General features: G+C 42.8%; 1 protein-coding gene across 1 annotated transcript in view; it reads left to right on the top strand.

Moving 5' to 3' along the window:
* Nucleotides 1–1872: 1872 nt before the first annotated feature.
* The window catches only part of LOC147196333 (pleckstrin homology domain-containing family G member 3-like), a 28664-nt gene continuing 19897 nt past the window's right edge, over nt 1873–10639 (top strand). Inside the window, exons 1-2 of the mRNA XM_086127725.1 lie at nt 1873–2064; nt 7803–7870. Coding sequence (XP_085983851.1) covers nt 7822–7870 — 49 coding nt within the window. The 5' untranslated portion in view covers nt 1873–2064; nt 7803–7821. The remainder of the gene's footprint in view (nt 2065–7802; nt 7871–10639) is intronic.

Here is a 10639-nt window from a genome sequence, read left to right as displayed (position 1 = left end):
TGAGCATAAAAGATTGACTTACGTGTTGTACACATTTAGTTGCTGCATTGTGGAATACTTGATCCATGTCCTCAAAAAGAAGTCTTCCATATTCCAAGGGTGTTCAGATTGATACTTGGGCTGTCACTATTGAATGGTTTTGGAATTTATTATTCTATTGATTACACCATTGAATCATTGGGAAAAAAAATCATTTTACTTTAAAGTTTACTAAACCGTTTTTCCGCTGGCTCTTCATTAACTAATTATTATATGGTATTGTTTATTGTTTTGAAGAAAAAAAATAAAATACAGCAATCCCCTAAGCGCTTTGAACCGGGTTCAGTGACTGGTTCACTCATTGTTTTCCAAAGTTAAAACGCATATTTGCAAGAGTCTTATTTTTGTTTCACCCCAAAAGATAATCAATCTGCTTTCGTGAATGGCTGTGGAAATCTGAGTAATTATTGATGACAGGCTGAAGTCAGGAGGATTTGGACAATTATAAGATAATTACTTGATAAATGATTACTTGATTGACAAATTATTGGTTGATGAATTTTATTGCTCAGCTGTCGATTAGTTTTGACGCCTGTCAGCCTGGTTACGGTTTGATGTCCTGGTACCTTCCCTCCATTTCCCAAGTGTACTGTACAGTAGATTGCAAGTCCCCCCCGACGTCGTACTTCGAGTTTTACCAGAGTCTTGTTTGCAAATTAATTTTTATTACTATTTAAGTAAAGAGTTTGTGTGCTTTTTCCACCTATGATATAAATTATACAGTTCAGTACTGGTCATTTTTATTGCTCAAGATGAAGAACAATGTCTACCTGTTTTCAAATAAGAATATGGACAGTCATCGTTGCCCTTTTTGACCAGCAGATAGCAGTGTTGGTGTGTTGAATGATCGCAATGAACTTGAGTTGGGGTTGAAGTTGTATTGTTTTATAGTTAATGAGAACCTGTTTGAAACGCGCTTCCTGTAATGTTATTTTAATGGTGCAGCCGCAATACGTTTTGTTCCGAACAGTTAAAGTTATACTTTGTATTGTCGGAAGGCTCTCGCTAAAACATTCAGCATAATCTTGCACGAAAGGAGAAAAGCAGAGGGGGAGAATTAAGTCAAAGCAAAAACACCCTATTCTTTTAATCAGCCTCACATAAATTATACAGCCCAACCGATTCACTGAAGCCCTCTTTTGTGAGTCAAACTTTCAGATGACCTGACCCTCATAAATGTAATTGTAACCGTTACAATTCGTTTTGTCTATTCACAACGCTGCCAAAGACGGTCCTTTACAAAACAGCACTATGAGAAAGAGAATGAAAATATATATCACGCATGTGCATTTGAACAATCTGCCTTTATGGTTACGTTTATGTGTGTGTGTGTGTTTTTAAATGTAGGGTGATGTATTATTAAAATATTTTACTTTCATTCTAAAACCAAACAAGGGAGAATTTGGTGGGCCAGTACGTTGATATACACATGCAAAGGATCAAAATTGAATGAAGAAGTAAATAGATGGTTAATAAAAAGGGTCCGTTTGAGTACAGATATTTGTTTTTTGCAGTTAATAATTTTGCGCTGCCTGCCAGATGTTAGGAGGAAAACAACGGATGTCAAAGCAGTCGTCCGTTTGCTACATTCACAGTCCTCGTATATTTTATAATCTTAGGGTAATGGGGCATGTTGGAAGTCGCTTTGCGCATAAATGCTAACCTAGATATTCATTTGCAGGTATGTATTCATAATAATATGTTTTATGGTGATTAGATAGTCTGGAAGTTGCTAAAATTGACCTTTGTCTGACATTGTTTCACAAGATAATTTCCGTTTTTCCGATAGAAATTGAACGCATCGTCTATACTTTGCTTCCCTTGAAAAAGATGAGACGGTTCAGGCAGGCAGTTGCAATCTGGGCGAGCGAGAGACATGCCTGAAGATGTGAATGTCCGTGGGACTTTAACATGTAGAAATTAAGGAAATAACGGCATGCCATTGGTATTATTGTCAAGAAACTACCGAGTCAAACTTTTACTCCTGGCAAAAGGTCGTCGGAACGCAAGAAACTAGCCAATTCGGTACGTGAGCCACATTCATCGCACGGAGCAAATCCTTTAACTTGACGCTCTATTTGCTGCAAGTAATTGGACAATTACGTCAAATGTAAAGAGCATTTGAAGCTGTAGTTAATATTGTTGATATGAATGGGTGCCTATTGATGTTGTTTTCGAACGTGACTGTCATAAACTAGCTTGTTGTAACGGTTTCAAGCGGATCTTTGAAAACGCTTCCGTCTCCAAGTCAAAGCGACAACTCCATACTGTAGTAAGTTCTAAATGTCAGCGTATGTCTCGTTACTGTTTCCCAGCCACGAGCCTTCTTTGGCTCAGTTATGCAAAACAGTGCAGCACATTCCTGACGATCTGCCCCTAAATGTGGAACTCTGGCATACATGGCGTAAAGATTTATTCGTACTGTAGTACTGTGCCGAATTGCTTTCTGTGAGTGTGCGTGTTTGTAATTTCACAATTTCAACGTTTGGTGAGTCCTGTTTGGGGGCGTGAGTTTCAGTGAGATAAGAGATGTTTGCGTTTGAACTGGACACTTTCAGTTATGCGAACTTTGCTCAGTTGCTTCACTCTTTTTTTGTGCGGGTGTGAGTAGCTTTTATGTTTAAGGTCCACTCCTGTGAGAATAGCTAAGGCGCTTGATCCCACAGAATCATTTGCCGTTTCCTCTTGTCCGCTTACCCCCCATGGTGCCCACATTTAGCCCAGCCAAAGCCAATTGTTCTTCTCTAATGAGTGCCCCAGTGTGATCCCGCAAGTTTCTTCTTTCAAAATGCAAGCTGAGCGAGGTCAATTGACCAGCTGCCGAAGAATAAAAGACCAAAATCAATCAGCTACTGGCGAAAAGTTCCATCTTCTCCCTTTTTGACCCCACTCGACCTCGCAGACAATATCTCAAGATCATTTCAAGCGCAAATGTTTTCCCCAATACAATTAGCAGCCGCCATCCAGGTGGTCTAGAGAGGAAACTGCCCAAGTGTTTCTTGGACCTTAGCTCTGTCACATATTTTTTGCAGAACTTTGGGAGGCTGCATCCGTGATGAAATTACTTGAGCTAATTTTGACATGCATCAGAATTTTCTTAACATATGTAGTGATTTTTTTAGTGTTTGGTTGAGGCTTGAAATTGCCCAAAGTTGCAGCTTTTGCCAGCTCGGGGTAGATTCACACGTCGAGAGTCAAAAGGGAAAATTTGAGACAAACATATGACAGCATTGTTTGTTTGAAAGTGGCCGAGCGTGTGCCATAAGTGATTTAGCATTCCGGGCGCCATATGGAGGTCAAGTCTGTGTTTTTATATCGTTGCAGTCCTGCCAAATCCACTTGAAGGCACAAAGCAGCTGCAAGTCCCATAAATGCTCAAATGGGTAGCTGACGATTATCCGGCAGCCTTGCCCTTAACCTGCAAACAATGTGAGGGACGTGGGGTCTGTTGACATGGCAATAACTGAGTAAAAGCTGCAACCTTATTAATTTTTTTTGGTTTGTTTCACATGAAACAAAAACACCATACTCAATTGCACTTGCAGTCGTGTTCATGGTGCTCGGTGGGTGTTACTCGCTGACCGCGACGTCTGTTCAAAAATGCCGTGGAGTCAAATAAGTGGCTCATTTGTTGTGTCTGTGTGGGCAGTGCCTTTGTCGAAAGTGAGGATTGGATTGAGATGAAGAGAGAGGCTCAGGGTGTATTGTTTACCCCTGTGAATAGAAAGCCGTTCGTCTCTTGTGGCCTGTGTGCGAGGTGATAAACTGCAGGAGTAATGTGGGAAAGACGGTCTCAGCGTGGCATTCTTCGCTGAGGAAGACGCGGTCAGAGGCGAGGGTCCTGCAAGATAAACATAGTGCCAGCGCTGAAATATTAAAAATAAATAAAGACATTTGGCCAATAGTCTCTTGCTTGCTGTGTCATTGGGTTGGATTCATATTTGTTTTCCATATAAGCAGGCCCTGACCATTGGTGCCCCTTTTAGTCTGTCCCCACCATGTCTGACTGAAGATATCCGACAGAGCCATTTTGGGGCAGACGGCGAATGCAACTTGACACGGTTAGCTCATGGCTGAGAGAGAAGGAGCTCTCCGAAGTATTTTTATCTTTTTCTCGCATCAGCTTGTTCTGCATGACCAAACGTCAATATGGGGCCCATTATTGTTGCTTGAAAGAGTCATTAAGTGCCTACTTGCACATCACTTTGCTCTGAGTTGGCAGCAGTCTTAGCATCATCCATTCGGTGCTCAGTCACAAAGGCAGAAGAGCAATCCGGAATGACTTGCTTTGCTTTGAGGACTTTGAACTAAATAAATCCTTGTGAAGCAGTAAATATACAAATATTTTACAGCTTGGGATAAAGCTCTGCTGTTTGTACTCATGCATTTCTAACCCCGAATCCAGGCAGTGAGGAAATTGTCGCTTTTCTACCCTGATTTTTTTCTCACTAAAATAAAACTCAACCTGTCAGTTTGATTAGGTTAAATGATCTGCAATCAAATGTTTCTTTTGGGTCAATGCCTTTTAGTTCTCCGTGTACTTCCCCCCTCCTCTGTTACCCCCCACTGAAAACGGCAGAGAAGGGAGAAGTATCGTTTTTGCCCCAGCTTCCTCTATAGACGGGCTAACTGGTTTCACTTCACCAACTATCCAGATGCCTCATTAAATGGTGAAAAATGTTCTGGGAGGGTTTTTTTTTTTTTTCATGGTCATGGTTCACTGTCCATGCTCACCTGTGCATGTTTTCTCATCCATCCCCTTGCACACTTTTGTTTTGCTTTCAAGAAAGGCATCCGAGCAATGGATTAGCGTGAAGCCCGGCAATTAGAAGAACAAGGAAGAAGTGGTCCATCGGTGCTCTTTTGTTTAATAACCATCGGAATGGCCTGACTTGCATCTGTCTCCTATTAGGGAGAAAATTGCTGACTCCCTTGCTCTGCGGGTAATGCATCCATCAGCTGTGGGAACCAAGCGCTCTGCATTTGGGCAAATTGGCAGCTCGTTCAAGCACAGGTGGTCAATTTAGCATAAATATTGGACTGTAAGGCCTCTCTTTTCTTTGGCCACGTCCTCTCCCTTTGGAAAACAAAAATATGGAATTGTGAGATGTCAGCTAATGCGTTAGCATTGTTTAATTCCGTCTTTACAGGATGTGGGATGCTCAGACTTTTTAATGGTCTAAACCAGGGGTGGCCAACCCGCGGCTCGCGAGCCGCATGCGGCTCTTTGGCTGGTTCAATGCGGCTCCCGGGCTTTCACACGACAAGTGTCGAAAACACCTCCGCAGTGGCGCTGCCATTCAAACAAAGGCGCTAAATACATGTAACGCACTCCGTCGGCCTATCATCAATCCCGTTACTTGATTGACGTAGAGGGCAACCAATCAGATGACTGAAACACCGCTCATGCGCAAACAACGGCGCTAAACGCTAAGCTAGTCAGCGAATTACCTCTGTTTTTAAGGCAGGGGTGACCAATATGTCGATCGCAATCGACCGGGAGCCAGCGGAATGGTCCCAAGTCGACCGCAAGGGGTGGGAGGAGGAAATGTGTGTGTGTGTGCGCGAGGACGTGATGCCCATGTGTAAGATGTAGCTCTTTGCAGTAACACAGTAAAAAAAAATAGACTCTTAGTCTCTGACTGGTTGGCCACCCCTGGCCTAAACTATTTCAAGCGCCATTTTTCATCAGCTGGATTTCTTCTCGTCAGACAACATTTATCACTCTTTGATAAGGCATGATGGGAAAACGTTTTTTTTTTTTTTTTTTAAACCAGGCGGTCCGTTTTATTTTTCAGATGTTTCTCTCTCCCCCATAGGCGCCTTTCGTTGACCATACAAAGATTAGCATCGTTTTAGTCTGGACATGGGCAAGTAGGGTGAGATGAGAGGTCATTGTCGGTGGGATTATTAGGATTTCATGACTTGGCTAAAACAAGTTCAAAGCCTACACCCAAAACATGAGCACCACTTGAGCAAATTACACACAAGGTACACGTACTTCAAACTCAATTGGCCCAAGTTGGAACCAAGGCTATATGGATAGTCCTCATTTGTAAAGGCGGCCATTGAGGCAGCATAGAGCTGTGTTGACATCAGCATGGCTGGGATCATTTACCATCTCATTTGCTGCATCATATCTATGATAAAGCTCGTGCTGAACTACTCATTTTGTTGCAATGGTTTTGCATTTGTATCGAGTAATAGTGATTTTTTTTAAACTCAATTTGATAGAAATCCAGACGGCACCTTTCTGGTTAAGAAGCAGATCTCTTGAGCACTTAGTGGCCAGCTCTGTGACATTCCTCTTTGCATTCCTGCACATCTTAATTGGCACGCCTCCTGGCAATGGGCTCGCTTTAGCCTCGGCTGGCTAGGCTGTCAGATCGGCACAGTGGCCAGCGAAAGCAAATGGAACAATGCAATCCTAATCCCCGAATAATTTCTGCTCCTCTGATCTTGCTGGCCCAAGAATGTAATGTTTTGAAGGCCTCGGGCTGACTAGGAATCACAAATGAATAAGTTCTCATGCACAGTGATCCATGTTAATGTACGGCAAGAAACCAGAGAGGAACTGGCTGTCGATTTGTTGTGGGGGGGGGGGGGGGGGCGCATCTCATCCGAGCATGAGGGATCGGAAAAATACATGACACCATAGAGTGGAGCTTTTGATCTCAGTTGAGCCTTTTGGAAAAAGAAAGAAAGCAAAGGGAATGATGTACATAAAATGAACTTCTTTAATATATTTTTACAAACTGGGCTAGTTCCCAAATGACTTTTAGCCAGGGGTGCACAAAAGAGGTGTGTTGTTGCACACGTGCGCAGCAAATATTAAAAGAGCACCAAATTTATGTGAATTGCTGCACATTTGCCTACCAACGAATTATCCGAACAAGGTATGAGCCCATCTAGATTTTCTTGGATTAATTAATCCGCATGCGGGACAGCGACGGTATCTGACGACGAGTGGGTGGGCTCCTGGGGCGTCTCTGTCTCACTGCATATCGTCCACGCCGTTCCGTCAAAATGTCTCTTTAACGTGAAACTAGTCGGCGAAAATGTTGGCGAACGCTGCCCTACAGAAGAACTGTCCCAAAACAGCTGATCATGCCGTCCCATACCGTAAATCTTGAAGTTCATCCAATGAGGTGAGAGGGTGGAGATAAAAAAAAAAGTTACAACCTCAGCTGCTCCTTTGAGAACCACAGCAAAACTATGCACTCCCCATAGCCATATAAAAATACATTTATGGGTATTGTAACGGCAGACTTTATCTTTATGTTTATAATATAATAAGAATATTGTCGAATTTATATTTGGCCCCGATCAGGATGAAATGCTTCTGCGGTGGTCAATGCTCTCGAGAGTCCGTTCTCCCCACTGGCTGCACTGCCCTTTCTCTCTCGAATTAGTCTGAGCTCATATCACAGTCTCCACCCTGCATACCTCGACCCAGGCTACACTATACATTGCAAAGTTGGTTGGCATGAGCAAACCCACAGCACGGAGGAGGCGGAATGACAAGAATTTCCTTTTTTACTTCCAGTAAGGTCCAGTAACCCTTTGGCCTCATTCCGCTATGCCTGCTGATGCCTGATTAAAATGAAACGAAAGAAAAGAAAACACACGAGACTTGCTTATCTGCAGTACTAAAGGAAAATACCAGCAAGGATCACCATTTCTCTGATTTACAGTATATGCTGTAAGTCTAGACATGACGTATGCTCGGTCTTTTTTTTTTGACTCTTTGTTTTCTTTTTCAGCTCCAAAGGCCTGAGTGCCATGCCTGAGGGGTCCCATTCTGTTTTCCACCAGGGCCCAATGGGGGAAGGTGAGCCCAAGGCCGCTTTACTCTTTTTTTTTTTTTTTTAATGAGCCGTGCACGCTTCAACTGATCATATAGTCTTACAGTATAGCCAAAGCTTTTAATTTGTCACTCTAAGTCCCTCCTGTGCGTAGGAGAGCGAACCAAAAAGGACAAAGACCGCGAGTGGAACAATTAGACAAAAGTAATGGCTTGGCTAGGCATTGAGCAGTCCTCCTACGGTCTTGTTTGGCTCAGAGCGTCTTTGTGTGTTTGTGGAGCTCTGCCAACCTCCGCCAGACCGCTGCGTGCTCGCACACATCAAAGCAGAATGTGTCAAAGACGCAGGCCGCTAAGATAGTTTGACCGTCCTGCGGTGATGACTACGGGGGGGATAAAAGAAGGTGTGGGGGGCGTGATCAAATGTCATTATTTTAGTGTTGATTATCTTTAGTCGCAGAGCCACGGCTTTGACACAGAGGCTCTTTGTATCTGTTAGCCTGTTCTGTCCCCGCCTCCCCTTCACTCTACATTTGGCGCTGGGTTTCCTCTCTGGCTGAAGAGTACAAATGTGTCAACGGTTCCCTTTTTTTCCTCAGTGCAGCTTTCGTTTGACTGGAAGAAATGTATGTCATCCACTTTAGTACTCCTTTTTCTTTCAAAGTCCAGACCGTGCACTGATCGTATTGTACACGCACACCCGTGCAGCTTGTTCACATTTATTTTGACCCAGTTGGGAGTAGTGTTAGGGTGACTTAACTTCCTTATTATTGATGGCTGGGTGGATGTTCAGGAACAAAGGGGGAAAAAAGGAATTCTGGCAATTTGTGTAATTGATTGATTTATTTACAGTGAAACTCCTCTACAACAAAATCATGTTTGCAGCAAGAAATTTTTCACAACAGGGGGCTTTTCATCATAGCAAATTTTATCTCTGATGTAAACACACACACACACAAAACGTATGTGTGTACTCTTTATTTATGTTCCAATACGTAGTGCGTAAATATGAGCATATACTTATTTGACACTTTATATAGCCAGTGTAGAAAAAAAATGGAAAGAAATTTACGATCAGCATTCACTTTCACTTACATCAATTTCTTGCATAATGTCTTTTACTTTGCTTCCTCCATCATTCATTTTTATTACTTTTATCCTGTCTTCAAGCGTGAATGCTTTTCTTTTCCGAACTCCGTGATCTGCAAAGGTCTGTTTCGTAGCCATTTTAGCAATGCAACGTGGGAATGGCTTTTGGAGCAGAAAAGTGGGATTGGCTTTCATGCATGAACATTTTTTTACACTGGGGGGGGGGGGGTATTTTCACCCATGTAGGTTTCATTGTAAAGGACTTTCACTGTATTTCCCTTGCTGATCAAATGTGGATTATTGGAAACACGAAATGCACACGGCCAAACTCGAATTTGGTGTGTGTGGTCAAGGCAAACATTGCGATGGCCATCTAAATGCAGTTGCTCTGCAAGGTCAAAGGTTTATGAACTCAGTCAGCTGTGTTCATGTCCTTTTTCTTCCACAACCAGCGCACGTGCAAATCCTTTGTGAGTTTTAGCGAGGAAAAAGCAGCCTATGGGCAAGTATTTTCATTCTTCAACTGGCGGACGCTCCCTCCTTTTTGATTGAAGAATTTGTTGCTTCAATAGATTATTTTTCCAGAGCAGCTAGATGACAGCCCTCAAAGTTTCCGCCTCGGCGCACCTTTGCACACCATGGTGGAATATCACGCCCACCGTATCATATGGCGTTAAAAGGTTGATGTACATCTCAGCTGACAGTTTGATGGTTGACGCTCGGACAGGCATCGGCAGACCTGCGGCAGCGCTCTCAAAGATAAGGACTCCCGCTCATCGACTTAACCCCTGGCAGGAATGTAGCTGTGTTTGCAGAATGTACAGCTTTAAATGGCTTCTGGGGGGGGACGGGCGGATCATCACCATTCTTTACAGCTTTTCCAGCCGAGTGGGTATCGGGACGTGGACATAGATAGATGATGGCAGCAACATTTTTTTGGGGTCTTTTTAATGTAAGTCCCGGAGAGGAACTCTTTAGCCACTTCATTGCTTTTCGTGTTAGACCACACAATAATCTTTGATTAAAAACTTACACTAGTCAACGTGCACCCAACTCATTCAGCCAGTACCATTCTTACACGATATTCCCTGCGGTTGCCGCTCCAACCTCACTGTATTGTCTCCGGCTCTCGGACTCTCCTCCAAAGCATCTATTTCATTGTAAATCATTTTACTGCGCCCCCACAGTAGCTTTCCAACAAAAGACGTCTTCCACTGGATTGCGCGCATTAGCCACAGGCCCTCTGTTCCGTTCTCCACAGAAACTCAATGAAATCGGTGTCTTTATGAGCTTCCTCCATATCACTTGGCCGTCGGTTGATGCATACGTTTAAAATAAGAAAACCTTTATTAGTCTCCCAATGGAGAAATTCCCGAGTCACAGCAGCAAAGTTATGAAAGGAAGAAGTAGAACAACAACATTTTTAAATGAGCTTATTAGTTCAACGCTAACTGCAACCTGCTATCACAAGCCAATTGTTTTTGAAAAGGGGTCTTTTTGGAGCCGTTTTTGCCTCTTGTGATTTATTTCATCAGTTCCTCCTCCAAGCAAAAGAACAATTTGGTGACAGAAGGGAAAACCCACGTTTGATTGCAAATTGTTGTATATACATTTATATACTGTGTATATATCTTATTTTTTATTTTTTTAACTGATCCTTTGAAATTGGCCACTTAAAGCAGTCTTGAAATTCATTTAAAAAGTTTT

This window comes from Hippocampus guttulatus, chromosome 13 (genome assembly GCF_054856545.1).
Source record: "Hippocampus guttulatus isolate MCC_2025c chromosome 13, RoL_Hgut_1.0, whole genome shotgun sequence".
NCBI lineage: Eukaryota > Metazoa > Chordata > Actinopteri > Syngnathiformes > Syngnathidae > Hippocampus > Hippocampus guttulatus.
The sequence above is the reverse complement of the archived record's forward strand: the minus strand, read 5'-3'. Positions and strand labels throughout refer to the sequence as shown.